General features: G+C 38.9%; 2 protein-coding genes across 17 annotated transcripts in view; one reads left to right on the forward strand and one right to left on the reverse strand.

Annotated features, from left to right (window-relative positions):
* The window catches only part of LOC146403580 (uncharacterized), a 688950-nt gene that overhangs the window by 363788 nt on the left and 309573 nt on the right, over positions 1–15589 (reverse strand). For 9 of the 16 annotated variants that reach the window (XR_014804413.1, XR_014804412.1, XR_014804421.1 and 6 more), the window contains one exon: positions 4150–4194. The gene's annotated coding sequence lies outside the window, so the exon portion shown is untranslated. Of the gene's footprint in view, positions 1–4116; positions 4195–15589 lie in introns of those variants that run through there. The other 7 variants (XR_014804410.1, XR_014804409.1, XR_014804423.1 and 4 more) reach the window with 1 other exon arrangement.
* EPYC (epiphycan) overlaps positions 1–15589 on the forward strand; it is a 38799-nt gene that overhangs the window by 12973 nt on the left and 10237 nt on the right. The window contains exon 3 of the mRNA XM_084957607.1: positions 12409–12577. Within this exon, the coding sequence (XP_084813733.1) occupies positions 12409–12577 (169 nt within the window). The remainder of the gene's footprint in view (positions 1–12408; positions 12578–15589) is intronic.

A 15589-nucleotide genomic window follows, 5' to 3' on the forward strand; every position in this document is an offset into this window, starting at 1 on the left:
TTCTCAAAGTATAATTCCTGACCTGACAGCAACAGACAAGATGGAATTGGTCAGGAATGCAAATTCTTAGGTCCCTCTCCATGCCTAACAAATTAGAAACTTGAGAGGGGGTCCCAGCAATCAGCGATTTAACAAACCTCCGGGTTATTCTGATGCACCTGTAGTATGAGCAGCGCTGAACTAGAAACATCCCCAAATATCATGTCTCTTCTCTCAGAGTATCACTGGAGATACTCCTGTTTCTTAGCACAGTTTCTAACATCCTTTTTTTCTAGCACAGGCAAGTGATGACAAGCCCAATCTCCAGCTTTGCCTGGAGCTTCTCTTTTTGCATGCTCAAAGCCTTTTCCTGCAAAGACCTGGGTTTCTGGTACCTGGTACTGCCTGGAGTATGAGTTCTGTTAAGCGGTAGACTCTCTAGTAAGCAAAGATATTCAGCCAGGGGTTTCTCCAGCCTGGAAGCAATGTGCCCCAGGGGTTTTCTCTTGCTTCCTGCTGTGGAATTCAAGAAATCTGTTTCCCTAAGAATTTTAGTCTCTTCCCCATGTTTGTTGTTGTTATTGTTGTTTTATTGGGAGAACTGACTTCAGCAGATTCTTGAACTGAAACTGCCATTGATGTTCTGATGCCTTTGGTCTTTGGGATGCTAGTGAAAAGCAATCCTTCTACCATAGTCTCACCAAGACTTCACGCAATATTTCAAAGTTCTACAACTTCATTAGCATTTCTGTCTCTTATGACCTATTTTGCAGAATAAATCTTCCCTCCACTGTGGTGGTTCTTGACCATCGCCAGATATTTCAGTCACCCCTAGAGTTTCAAAACATCTTAATGCCTAGACCGCACCCCATACTATTAAAACCAGAATCTCTGGGGGTAGGACCCAGATAGAACATTGGATGTCCCTCAGCTATTCCTTCACTGTGAGTCAGTTACTATTTTTGTCTAACCAGTTTAATATACTTTTTAATTTGGTCTCTACTTCTCTAGTATTGTGTGCTAAATGAGAGCCTTCTCTTTTCTTTGTGGTCCAGACTTTGGTTTTACTGACATAGTCCTCTAGATTTTGCCTTGTGCCATCTTCCATAAGGATAATATAAAAAAGAAGCACTAAATTATAAATATACCTTGGAGTTTCCTTGTGGCATAGTGGGTTAGTGGGTTAAGGATCTGGCATTGTCACTGCAACGGCTGGGGCCTCTGCTGTAACATAGGTTTGCTCAAAGTCTGCCAAAAGTATTATTGTTCTAAAAAGTATTGGAAATCTTCACATTTCTGGGTTGGATAATCTTACCCTAGACATGTTCTCCCACCATACTAATTTCTAAAGCAGGATTGGGCCTGACCTCTTATTATCCTGCCTAGACATATTTTAATGTGCCTAATTTTCATTGGATTGTCCCTATTCCATAAATTTCTTACTCTAACCCTCTTATGGCAAGTCATGATAAACTTTGTCTTGAGTTTGCTAGGAACAGAGAGGCTTACACTGTTAAGGTTCGTACACACACACACACAGAAACATTGAAATAACCCAAGAATTACTGCTTGACAATGTTGCCATTCATCAGGACATACAATCATGGCTTGTGATATCAACATACCCCGTATAAGATGCTGATAGGTGGGCCCCAAAGAATAATCACAGTGACAGCATGTTATATCTTGCTAACATTCAATGTGGCTTTAAAGAGGTAAATGGTATATATGAGAATATATTACCAAATGCTCCATTTCTTAACACATATACGGAGAAAACCAGGTAAAATATATCTAAAAAATACTGAGGCTGGATCAAATCTTTGCATAAGTGTGATAGCTCTGGAGCTATGATATCAAAACTCTGATCAAAGACAAAATATGAAAGAAATCAAATTGAGAACATCTGAGGGAAAAATCCTTCACAGTACCTATAACATATACAGAATGAATCCATAACATATACAGAATGGAGATTGAGGACACCTGTACATTTTGGTGCTGAGATTATAAAGGAAGATCATAGTGTCAAATATTGCCAAGGCCTAGTATCTACCACTCAGCAGCCTTCTCCTATTGGCAGGATGATTTCTATCGTGCTAAAGACTTCAAACCTTAAGAGTGTCCACAAATCTAAGGATTCTGAACCCTTGGAAGGCAGCCCTTTCTTTACCTTATGCTATTATAGAGCTGACTTACTTAGGGTCTTTGTTCTCGTTCTATGACCATCAACAAACACTTGATTATAATTAAGGCCCCATGTGAGGCTACAGAGACTCCAAAGAACACACTGGTGGTACTGACAGTGTGCAGAATAGCATACTGGTTTAGTATAGTCTTTTGAATTTGTTTAAAGTAATTCTGCCCCTGAGAGATAAAGCCAGGTTTCTAAATTTGTAAAATTTGCAAGGTTTTTACCACTGATCTTGTGCAACAGAAAAAAAAAAACAACAACAACAAAAAACTGTAGTATTATAATTATCTATTTTGAAGGTAACTGACTATTTGGTGCTCCTCCCTGGAACATCTTCTGAAATGCACACTTTCCTATTTAAAATGCCTTAATTACCTCTGATAATATATACACCATCACCATCATAGCCATCATCATGAGTGAGTACCAGGTGCATGCAGAGAAACTCTACATATTAGAAGGCATGGCTTGTAATACTTTGTGTCTCAATAAAGGCTGTGTTACAAGGAACAGTTTTCTTTGTGTTAAGATGGGAAAGATTGAAACTTAAAAAAAAAATACTAAATTGCTCCATCATAAAATAAAGAGCTAGAGTTTGAAAGGTTCCAAATATCTTGGTTTTCAGTCCAACTTCTTTGTTTTCAATTACCGTGATTGACTACTTCCCCCTCCCCCCATCCTCATGAGATTACTGATTTCAGCCCACACGAAACTGTCCTCCTGGCATCCTTACTCGGAGAACAAGGGCAATGCGGGGAAAGGGAACATGAACTGACTTTGCTATTTGATAATGTTTCTGAAGTCTTTGCCAAAATTCTCTACCAATATTATTTGGAGACATTCAATTAGTACTGATGATACATTTTGTGAGACCTGAGATATTGGAAACCTATTAAGTTTCTGGAGCCTACGGGGATGATGGTGAATGGAGTGTGGAATAAACGGGGATAAAACTGAAGTAAAAAATCACTCTGGCAAGCAAAAAATGAAATAGTGCCATTTTCTGACAACAAGAAAAGAAATGAGAAAATAAACGCGTGAACAAAGAAAAAAATGCTGAGGTCCCAGGAGAGACACAGACTAGAATGGAAAGGATTAAATGGAACATTCAGATCATCAGCTTTTGTTTCTCTTGCATTAAATTTTTCACTTAAACAATTCAGTGAATACCGAGCATCACCATTTGGAATTATGAATCCATGAAGAACAGCATACATTAGGATAGATTTAAAAAAAAAACAAAGGAAGCACTTACATGTTTGTGTAAATACATACATAATAACTTAAGTCAGTATCAAATGTTATCATGATTATATATCATTTTGACTAAACAAAAACCCATTAATTTTGATTTTGGCTTGCAGATAATTTATTTACTATATAGACTTATTCATTTTGACTTAAGTTAATAAAAGACTGAGATTTAAAAATAAGTAAATTGAAATAACGGCAAATTCATTAAAATTCAGTGATATAATATTTCAGTAAGTACTACACCAAATAACCAAGATCAAAGAACCATTGTTTGTAAGAGAGAAATCAGAGGGGACAGAGAAACCAAAAATGTGCATTTATTTTTTTCTAATGTCAATGATATGTGCTAGATAAATCAATACCCAAAATATTAAAAATTCTTCCATCAATATAATAAGGAAATGGATAAGAAAATAAAAATTGTAAAGGTCTATATTAGGGCAAGTTATAATAGCAGCTGTAACAAACAACTAAAAATCCCAATGGCTTAACACAATAAAAACTTATATCTTGCTGACATGACTACCCAAAGCAGGTCAACAGCTTTACTATCTTCCAAGCAATTATTCAGGGATTCAAACATCTTTCATGCTAGGACTTCACCATTCTAACCTTTGGACTTCAAGGTCACAGTGGATCTTCTGCTGACAGATTGACAGCAAAGAAAGTGTAGAAAAAAGTATACTTACTTTTCAATGATTTCGACCAGATGTTGCACATACCTTTCTCTCCCCATCAATTGGCCAGAACTAGCCACATGACCCGATCTAGATTCAAAGGAAGTAGGAGATGTATTTTAGCTGAATGCCCAGGAGGAAAAGGAAACAATGTGGTGAATATATAACATTGTCTCAGCCGTTGTGCTTAAACCAGGCTAGAGTTACATGCTATATAATACTTCTCAGAGAAAATTATAACAAATGCTGGTTGAATTTTACAATCTACCTACATCAGTGTTACACGATATTTTTCGTACTTGTCAATTTCAGGGAAAGACTGATTGGCTGCCACGTGCTCCCACAGGGCAACACGCCCTTGGTAGGGTCTTCCACCTTCAGATTCAGCACCTAACTAACATAATCAGTCATGGTCAGATCTGATTGTAGGTTGCTAAGTAACACCAAGAAAAAAAGTTGTGTGAGGCTTAAAATATGCACAAGAAAGTCCATTTATGAATTTATAATGTGAAGTCATTTCCAGGGATGACAACACTCACTTTTCCTATCCAGTGCTCCTCTTTCTCAGAAGATGTTTAAGGAGCTAGATTTCAGTAGATATTTTTTTGGGGGGGAGTGAGTATAAAATCAGTAAGTATTAAGGAAGTTGTGCAGCTCTGTGGCAGATTCAAGTTCTGGTCTCATTACATATAAGCTGTGTGACCTCAGGCAGTTTATTTAGCCCTCCCTCCTTTTATCCTCAGTTTACAAATCTATGAAATGTGCACCATTATTGAACCTTCTACAAAGGGTTGTTCACAGAATCACCTGCAAGTCGATGGAAAGAGCAAGACAGTCTCTCATCTATTGTGCATTCAATCCATGCCAGTTATTTTTGTCTATCCCATGATGATATCCAATGAATCCTCTCTTCTCCATGTTGGAGATGATATCTTATTGACTATTGTTAATGTCCAACAAATTTAATACTACTCTCCTCCAACCAATGCTGGCTGCAATAACAAACTTCAGTATTCTTTTTCTTTCTTTAACTGTATGGTCATCACTAATGAATCAAGAAGCTGCTCCTTTTATCAGAAAGGGACAGTCTCTTCTTGCTGTGCATTTTTAAGATCAGTTATATATCATAAGAACAATATAAAGTAATTTCAATTTCTCATTGTGACCCTACCCTTGACTCACTTTTACTAAAGTTTGCATTATTTTTTCTATTCCAATAGAGACAATTGTATTTTCATTCTTGGATGAATATCAATGAAGCACCAAGGATCTTTATACACACACACACACACACACACACACACACACTTTTACATTCTCTTTCTTCAGGCCTTTATTGCACTGTCCTGTTTCTCAAATGCAAGTACAGGCAAAGAAAAGATTAATAAGATTTTCATCTCTACCTAAATTGAGGTGTAAAATTATAAAGAATGCAGTTGAGATAAGGAGGATATGAAGAAAGATCAGGGAAAGGTTCAAGATTGGTTAATTGATCTCTCAGAGTTAACAGGTTCTCAGACAGAGTCATTACATTCCTCAAATTCAGGGAGCATCATTTACACAGAGTACCAAATGAACAGTGGTTTTTGGACTAGTGCAATGGAGTGGCTCTGACTCTGTGTGTATGATACCATCTTTCCCTCAAATATATAACCAAAACCCTTAGATCAACAGTAGATTCAAAACCAGCATCAGTGAGTGAATTCAAAGCACATCTCCTTTTGTTTCCTTTTACACCATGTCTGCACCTACAATGAATGAAGGTCTTTTTGCAGATGTAGAGATATCTGAGTCATAACTACCACAATCTCTTGCTCTCTTGTGCACTTTTAGTAGGTTGAAATATTTTGTTAAGCCTTTTCTTTAAATTGTTATTTCCCACAACACAATTTTTTTCCCCACTGTACAGCACCGGGACCCAGTTACACATCCCATTGTCATGCTCTGTTGTAAGCATCTAGACATAGTTCTCAGTCCTACACAGCAGGATCTCATTGTTAATCCATTCCAAAAGCAATAGTTTGCATCCGCTAACCCCAAGCTCCCAATCCATCTCACCCCCTCCCACTTCCCTCGCGCAACCACAAGTCTATTCTCCAAGTCCAGGATTTTCTTTTCCGTGGAAAGGTTCATTTGTGCTGTATATTAGATACCAGATATGAATGATATCATATGGTATTTGTCTTTCTCCTTCTGACAAAACTACCATGAGATACCACTTCACACCAGTCAGAATGGCCATCATTAGTAAGTCCACAAATAGCAAATGCTGGAGGGGGTGTGGAGAAAAGAGAACCCTCCTGCACTGTTGGTAGGAATGTAAGCTGGTACAACTACTATGGAGAACGGTATGGAAGTAACTTAGAAATCTATACATAGAACTAATTTACGACCCAGCAATCCCACTCTTGGGCATACATCCGGACAAAACTTTCCCTAAAAAAGACACATGCTCCCGCATGTTCATTGCAGCTCTATTCACAATAGCCAAGACATGGAAACAACCCAAGTGTCCATTGGCAGGTGATTGGATTATGAAGATGTGGTATATATACACAATGGAATACTACTCTGCCATAAAAAATAAATCTTTAAAGTATTAAAAATTGCCAGTGTTTGCCTTTAATAATTCAATAGGATTTATCAGGAGGCCTAATAATTGCTAGGCACATTGGGAACATAATGGCTTTTTTAAAAAATAAGGAGATATATATTAACCCTCATCAGAAAATATAGTCAAATATTTACATGTACAACATAAAACTTGGTACCAGTTATCTTGTGCTGTGTAACAAACAATATCAAATTTGAGCGGCTTAAAACAAACGTTTACTTGGCTCACAATTCTACAGTTCAGCAATTTGGGCTGTGCTGTGCTTCTACTTTGCACTGGGCTCCCTCACAGTTTCTCCAGCTACTGGGTTGGTTCAGGACTGTCTGGTCTAGGTTGGTCTCAACTTAAATGACCCTTCTCTACCCATGAACTCTCCAATCTTCCAACAAGCAGATGCCATCTTGTTCATGTAATAACTGGCAGATTTTCTAGACAGCAAATGAAATCATGCCCTCAACACCATCACATCAATGCATTCTGTTGACTAAAAAAAATCAGAGGGCCAATCTAAATTCAAAATTCAAGGAATGAGAAATTAACCTCTACTTCTTGATAGTAAGAGTTGAAACATTATGCTGCCAACAATCTAAGGAAGGGAATAACTCCAAAATCACCCCCCCCCAAACTACCACAAATTCAGTGGCGGATACAGCAACAGAGGTACACAAAACTCTGAGAGCCAGTAGACGTGTTTGTCTAAGTCATGTAGATCATGAGATAATTCCTTGAGGAAGTAAGACTTGAACTAGATATGAGAGACAAATAAGAAGTTAATTACAAGGAAACATGGGGAGGTGCTGGATATCTCTATTATTTTGACTGTGGTGATGGCATTGCAGATATGTGCCTATGTCCAAACTCATCAAATTGTACACATTAAATAAGTGAAGTTCTTTGTATATCAATATACTTTCAATAAAACTGTTAAAAATAAAATAATGGAAAAAGACATGAGGAGTGGTGGAGGTTTCAAGCAGAATGACTAGTGCAAATGTCCTATAGAAGAAGGAGCATGGAGTGTATAAGAAACTGAAGACAGTCGGTGCAGCAAAAGAGCACAATTGGCAGGAGATGGAGGAAGGGGACCTTGGAAGGGCCAGCCATGCAGGGCTCTGTGAGTCAAAGAGTTTTACATTTATTATAATAATAATAGGAGACATTTTCCTGGCATGTAACATGTCTGACATTATTCCAGGTGCTTTACACATATTAACATTTTCATCCTAATGCAGCAGTACTATCCATATTAGGATTTATAAATAGAGAAACTGAAGTTAAGGGAGATAAGGTAACCTGCCCAAGATCTCACAGGAAGCTAGCTTCAAATGCATCTATTCTGGATCCTTCCTTGTGATCATTGCGTTATGGTGCTTCAGCAAAGCCATTGTTCTGGTGGTTATCAAGAGCAATAAAAAGCCACTGAAGGATTTTAAACAGGGCTGGGCATGATCAATTTTGTATTTTTAAGAGTTTATTCTCCCTGCAGGGTGAATACAGAGTAAAGGTGATCACAACTTCCTGTAAATAGACTGTTAGTGTATTTCAGACACGAGAACACAGCAACCTAGATAGCGGTGATGATAACATACAAGGAGGAAAAAGAATGGTATTGACAAATGTTCAGAAAATATTAGTGACAGGTAACGTGGAGAGTTAATCTTAAGCATGAGAGACATTCGCTCTCATTGCTTAGATGATTATAAAGACTGCCGATCCTTCCATATTTAGACATTTCATTCATGAAGGTAGGAATCAATCCGAGTAACTTTGACTTCTTTCATAACAGTCTTTCCACCACACATACATTTTCATCGAGCAGATTCAGTGCAGAGATGAAAAAATATTAAAATACGAGGAAACAAAAAATATTTAAAAAATATTAAAACCTGAGGAAACAAAATACATTAAGTTGTATTAATTCAAACACAATGCTTAACAGCAGCAAATGGTTTGTGACTGTTCTGAACAGGTGTGATCCACATGTGCAGCAAGAAGTCTCTGTGAAGGGATTCAGTGGCAAATGAGGCAGGAAGAAGAGTGACTATGGTTTCTGAATCTACCAATTTATCACATTTTTACCTTGAAGTTAAGACAAAATTAAATGGGCTTAACGGTATCACTATGGTGGCATAGATCAATTAGATGGCCTTTTTTTGCGAAGGGACAGACGGATGTGAGTAAAATGATTTCTAAGCAAATGTTATGGTCATGCAAATGGTGCTGAGTACTTGCAGAGAAAGAGCCTTCTAAGGGAACTCTGCTGATGGCTGGAGGATAAAAATCTCACATCTAATGCAATATTAGTCATGACAGTATAGGTATTGCCAATAAAAGTCTGAGCATACATATTCTGGTACAAGAAACATAACTGAACCACTTGCTGCCGAGAATCCTATGTTCTCTCGGGAGCAGAAACTTGGTCTCAGACACCTGAGGGTCATTTCAGTCTTCTTCTCCCTGCGATTGCTTGGAGGTCCTGGGTTACTTATGCGGAGTCAAGGGCATGCTGGGTGTGATGGTGAGGCATCTCTCCAGTCTGACCTCTGCTGAGACATCACTCAACCCAGGTCACTGTCTGTGGGGTAGGCACTTGTCATCTCTCGTAGAAATTTACCTCTTTCATGGACATGGAAGGTGCTTCCACATAAAACCTACCGTGGCGCGGATTATCTACAAGTCCAAGGCCAGTGAACCAGAGAATGGAAGAGACAACCAATCAACTCAGAGATGTACCCTGCTGGTACTAGGTCAAGAAGATAAGCAAGGGCAGTAATGAGTAAGCTCAAGGTCATGTGTGAGAGTGACCTTGTGTTGTGTTTTTAGACTTGAGGGAGATATAATGAACGGACTAAAAAATCAACCCAGTAGGGAGCAAGACACAGGAAAACAAGGCAGCAAGAGGGGAAAAAGTAGAGAAAAACTCCAAAAGAATGAATGTTTACACCAGAGCCTCAGTTATATTGGCCTTTGAGTGGCACCGATTGTAGCCTGAGAAAGGAGGGGGGCAGGGATATCTCCTGGCCATTGGTGTGAATTCTGCAATTTAGGTTTCTGCCACCTGAGCACAAACATCTACTGCGTGGAGAACCAGGTGGCACACGACCCGGGCCCCACTTCTCTGTAGGCCTGGCCTCACATCTTCACATCCCAGTAAGAAAACTGCTAAAGAGGAAAAGACAGACGCCTACATCACTTCTGTTCCACGGTGCGACGAGATGTGGCTGCAATGCAAAAGGCTCTCCAGGCGACAGCGCTTTGAGGTTCCGGTTCTGCAATTTCGCTGAACTGCAAAGGCCTTCCTTTTCCTTGGTCTTAAATGTTGTTCGACATTCACGTTTTACTAGCAAGTGAGGCGGAACAAAACAGTTTTTGATAAACACAAAAGCTGTTTTGCCTCATTATAGTGAATGACAAGCGCGATCCTACAGCTTCGCATCCAATCAGTGGAAAAACAATTATCCGTAAAAAGTATGTGCAAACATTTTTCCTACAAAGCTAAAGATTCAAGGCAACGTGTCTGGAATGTGTCTCTCCCTTTAGGCTGCCTCCATTCCATGAAACATCTGTCTCAATTTCCCCTCTTCCTGGAGCCTCCTTTTGGTCTCTCTGCAAATCCATTCTTCTGAATCTGCCTCTTTCTGACCCTGAAGATGGAAACCGTATGTTTCTGTTTGAGGAGGTGTGCCCAGTCTCCGCAAGCAGAGATTTCTGTACAGTTTTATAATATCTTCATGTACGGCTTCCTAATGCACCAAATATTTTGCTTTAGGTTTGTGTTCACACAAAGGCTTTAAATGCATTAAAATAAGCATGAATATGTTCATTGATTTTTTTTTCTCAGCAAAATCTCTAAAATTAAGCATAGAGTAGCAAATTGGATCTATTTCGACAAGTAAAATGTTTTATTATATTCAATAAGCACTTGATTATCTATTGTGCTATAGCCATGAGGTGCAAAGATAAAAGATATACCTCAAAGTGTACCCTCGAGGAGGCTGGGACTGGCAGAAAACGGATGGAACCTATAGCACACAATGTAGGGAATGGCTGACAATGGAGAAAGTACAGAGACACAGCGGGCGATCACAGCTCAGAAATGTAAACTGACCAAGTGTAGTGTTTCTTTAAAAGGAGCATTTTCATTTGTAAAGCAATGTATTCAACTGTACTCAAGGGTCATGATTTCATAAGTCTATCCTAAAATCTTATGGTTATCCAAAACATCTTCTAAAATATTCAGAAAATATCTGGCCCAATTGTGTCCTTATTTTGCACAGGAAAGGCACAGCTTGTACATCATGTTGACATTAAGTTAGAAAGTAATTTGTGTGTTGTTTGAGAGTGGAAAGAGTCAAGAAACAAATGAAGGGGAGAAAGGGGGAACTGGGGATTTCTGGGATGCCATGAGGAAACCGGGCCCCAAAGAGTGGTTCCTACACATAGACAGCAGATTTGAGCGCATTTCCTGCCCGAGGTTACAAGATCCTGAGGGTGGCAGGCCTAGGGAGGTAAGCATTTACTAAGGGCTACAAAGGAAAAGATACTGAGATGAGGGAAGGAAGTTGAGTAAGGGGTTGTTCTAAACATGCTATGCTTAAAAGCTATAATTCATTACATAGATATGCAAGGATGAAAAGAAAAGCCAGTGTAATTTAAAATAAAATCCCTGAAAAAAACCTTTGCAGGTTTTTTTTTTTTTTCAATTTTATAAAAATGCCTCCTGGAGTTCCCATAGTGGCTCAATGGTTAACGAATCCGACTAGGAAACATGAGGTTGCGGGTTCGATCCCTGGCCTCACCCAGTGGGTTGAGGATCCGGCGTGGCCGTGAACTGTGGTGTAGGTCGCAGACACGGCTCGGATCTGGCGTTGCTGTGACTCTGGTGTAGACCAGCAGCTATAGCTCCAACTGGACCCCTAGCCTGGGAACCTCCATATGCAGCAGGTGTGGCCCTAAAAAGACAAAAAGACAAAAAAAAAAAAAGCCTATTGAGAAACCCCTAAAAAGGTCAATTTTAACATACCCAAATATCATGGCTAATACCGATTACACAAATAATAGTGAAAATATGTGAGAAATGGCATTTCATAATTAAATTGTGTAGTTTTCATGTCTCCATATATTTTCTTTTAGTATAAAGGATACTTTTCCCTAAAAATACAATTGGAGGAAGTGGAAGTCATTGTCAAGGAACAGAATATTTTAATCTAGAAAACCAAGGATGAAAAGGGCTTCAAAAGGCATATCAATTTCTTATTGGTTATTGTCTTCAGGGAGAGTAGAATTAGGGCTGCCGGGTGAAGGGGACTTTTGGATTGTATGCTGTTCACTTTTAATTTGAATCTTTCACAACAATAACGCATTCTTGCAATGCTAAGTATTTAGAAAACACTGAAGGAAGTTATTTTTAAACCTATCAAATAAACAAGGGTGTTTAAAAGAGCAAAGAAGACCAAAAGGGGGGTAGGGGTGGGGATTGGAAACCTCTGCTAAGATTTGAGGAACAAAATTACTTAAAAACTGTTAACAGTAACTAGAAATGATTGAGCCTTCCCAGGCAAGCAGACTTCACATGTGTTCAACTTCAGAACACCAGCGACCTCTGGTGGCAAAGATGGATGCATTTTAAATTTGTGTCTGCCACTGAACGTGATAGAAGGTTGCCTGATGAAATCCCGCTTCTTTTTCAGATCGATGTTGCGACAGTGATGCCTTCTGGAAACAGAGAGCTCCTCACCCCGCCCCCACAGCCAGAGGAGGCTGAAGAGGAGGAGGAGGAGTCCACCCCCAGATTAATCGACGGCTCCTCCCCACAGGAGCCTGAATTCACTGGGGTTCTGGGCCCACACACCAATGAAGGTCAGGTCCATCAAAGCTGAACTGTAATGCAGTCCACTTGTTCTTTCCTCAAAACTGCCAAGAATCCTTGCAACCCAAGGACAACGCTTTGCAATAGGCAAGGCTTGAAGCAGGAGGTTTTGTATTAAAATATAAAGCAATTTTTAGAATTCAGCTGTGGCATGATGGAAATGATCAAATCACCAAAGATTTGGGGTGAAGATACTTGTCTGCTCTCATTACTTTGTGGTGGAATGCATTTTGAGAACAAAGGAGACCCTATTAATAAGATCAGAATCCCATGTCTGAGAGATCAGGCCACAGCACTTCTAGGTGATAAAGTGATGATGGATTAGGATGGTAACAGTAACAATACTTTACATGGATGGAGCCCACGCTGCCCGTGGGCCATAATGCTCAGCACTGCGCATGATCTCATCTGACTATTAGAACCTCCCTGTGAAGGTAGTAGTAGTATTTTCTTCGTTACTCAAGGAAACTAGCCCAGAAAGGGTAGGAACTTTCCAGAGATCACGTAACTGTTAGTTTCACACACTGGGTGTGAAGCAAGCCTGTTCTGATTCTAATCGGGGCACCTGTTGGAAAACAGGATTCTTTTCACTCAGTCCTAGGATCGGGAAGAGAGGGTTCTGTAACCTTGGACTCCATCGTCTAGGGCCAGAAGGCAGTGTAAACCGGGGCCTGGAAAGACTTCTAGAGCTAAATGTGATTCTATGATTTCTCTATATTTCATGTTAGACTTTGTCAGTGTCAACCCTGAGGGAGTCAAGTGGACACACTCCAGAATACTTTTACACACATGGAGAAGGGCGTGGCGAAGGGGGCCGAAAAAATGAACGGGATTCCCATCATCAAGGTTTAGTTAGTATCTCGGTGTCTCTGTACTCAAAGTTCTGGAAATGAAAGAAAAAAAAAAAAAAGCCTATCTTAAAATGACGATTACTTTCACGGATATGTCTGCCTAGTACAAAAAGATGGACATGTAACCAACTTAAGAGACAATAATGTGTTATAGGTAATATCAGAAAAGTCTGTACAGAACACACTGAAAGAACAAAAGAGAGGAAAGAGCATTCAAATTCTGGCTTTGAGACTTGGGATATACAGACTTGGGCAAGGCATTCAATATTTTTTTTTTTTTTGCCCTGGTTTCCTCACCTAAAAAATGGGATAATGAATAATAGAGCTTACCTCATAGCGTTGTTGTAAGGATTAAATGAATGAATGTAGTGCCTGGTCCATTGTAAACATCATCAATGTGAGTTATTCTCATTTTGTTATTTTTAGAAGTGTATCTTTTTTATTTATTCTCAGCAATTTCTTTCTGTGTCCAATACAGTATTGTTAGCTATAGGCACTGGGTTGTAAGCAGACCCCTAGAACCGAATTCACTTTACACAACTGAAACTTTATGCCTGTTGAACAACTGTCCATTTTCCCCTCCCCACCAGTCCCTGGTAACCACCAGTCTCCTCTCAACATCTATGAGTTTTTAACTATTTACCCATAAGTAGTGTAAAAAAGTTGTCTTTTATGAAATGCTGTGAATAGGCCAGCCACGCAAGTGTTTTATGTACATTAACTCTTTGAAGAGATAAAACAATACTAAGTATGTATGAGCTAATGTTTATTATCTTCACTTTATAAATATGAAAACGAAAATTCTAACGTACTATAAAAGCTGTTCAAGATCATGCAGGTGGTACCTGGCAGTGCTGGGATGCACACAGAGCCCACTAGATCCTGTCTTTAATGATGACATTCTTTGCACATAGTCAACTTTCTACGGGGCAGTAGAACATGCTACAGACAAAACCAGGGAGATACATACACAATGAGAAGGACATGTAAGTACACGTCGGAAAGTACCCAAAATAGGAATGTTAAACATCTCTAGAACATTACTTACTTTTAAGTAATTTCAGGTCCTTCAAAAGTTGACAGATCTGGCATCATTACCTGTCCTTAGGGGCTTTCTGCTGAGCCAGGAACAACAGAAAAGCAGAACAATGTCCAACCTTTTTAAAAGCTTTAGTAAAAATTATGGCTCAACAATGTCATTTTTGAAACAATATTTTTAAAAAAGCTATGACTTAAAAAAAAAAGTTATTTCTAAAGGAGTCTGAGGATAAGTAATGAAGGTAAAATTTTAATTCACATTTTACTTTCCAGAGAAGCATCTCCAGAAATTCTAAAATTTCAAATTAAATTTAAGTATAAACTAATTGAAGTCAAATAGTTTGGAAATATTTAAAACATTAAAAATAAAAACATTGTTATTCTGAATACCAATTTCTAGAAATAACAGTCTCAAGCCCCATAAAGTAGGCTTGCGTAGAGTGGAAAAACCAGAATTAAATGATAACTGGTGTGAATCTATATAATTACCCTAAGCGATTATTACTAAATAAGCAGTCATGAATATATAGAAGAATCAAATGCTCTACTTTTTAAAAATGTTGTGATAAGTAGAAAACATTTTCATTTATAATGACTGGAGAAATTGGCAAGTGTTAAATATTTCATAGCTCTCCCTTAAAATTTTTTTCTTAGCTTCCTGTTCCTAAAACAGTTTTCATTCCTGGAGTTGTTACTGTAAATGATTTTTCTATTTAATGACAGTAATAAGACCTTACTACTCAAACCACAAATGGATCCTTCAATAAAAGCAACCAACATGTCCTGATTTTGCCTGGGAGTGAGGCAATCCCAAGAGAGGGGGCTTCCAATGCTAAAACTGGTGAAGTCTCAACCAAATCGGGATGGAGTGATCACTGAGCAATCCTAAGAAAGGTCCTCCATCGCTTTCTTTCCCTCACTTATGACCATGTCACTCTCTCCACTCATCTCAAGCCTCACAGCCCTGCTCGCCTCCTCCCTTTGCTTCTCAAGTGCATCACAGAGCTTAGCCTCCTACTTCACACAGCAAATGCGGTCTTCCTGCCAGCAGCTCTTTGGTCTTTCTGCTTTCAGACAATTTAAGTACTTCTATATCCATGCATCCTGTTTCCC

The sequence above is a fragment of the Sus scrofa genome, chromosome 5, assembly GCF_054392235.1.
Source record: "Sus scrofa isolate SSC_HxYL_T2T_F1_AM1 chromosome 5, Sscrofa_HxYL_maternal_Yorkshire_Landrace_v2.0, whole genome shotgun sequence".
In the NCBI taxonomy this organism is placed as follows: Eukaryota; Metazoa; Chordata; class Mammalia; order Artiodactyla; family Suidae; genus Sus; species Sus scrofa.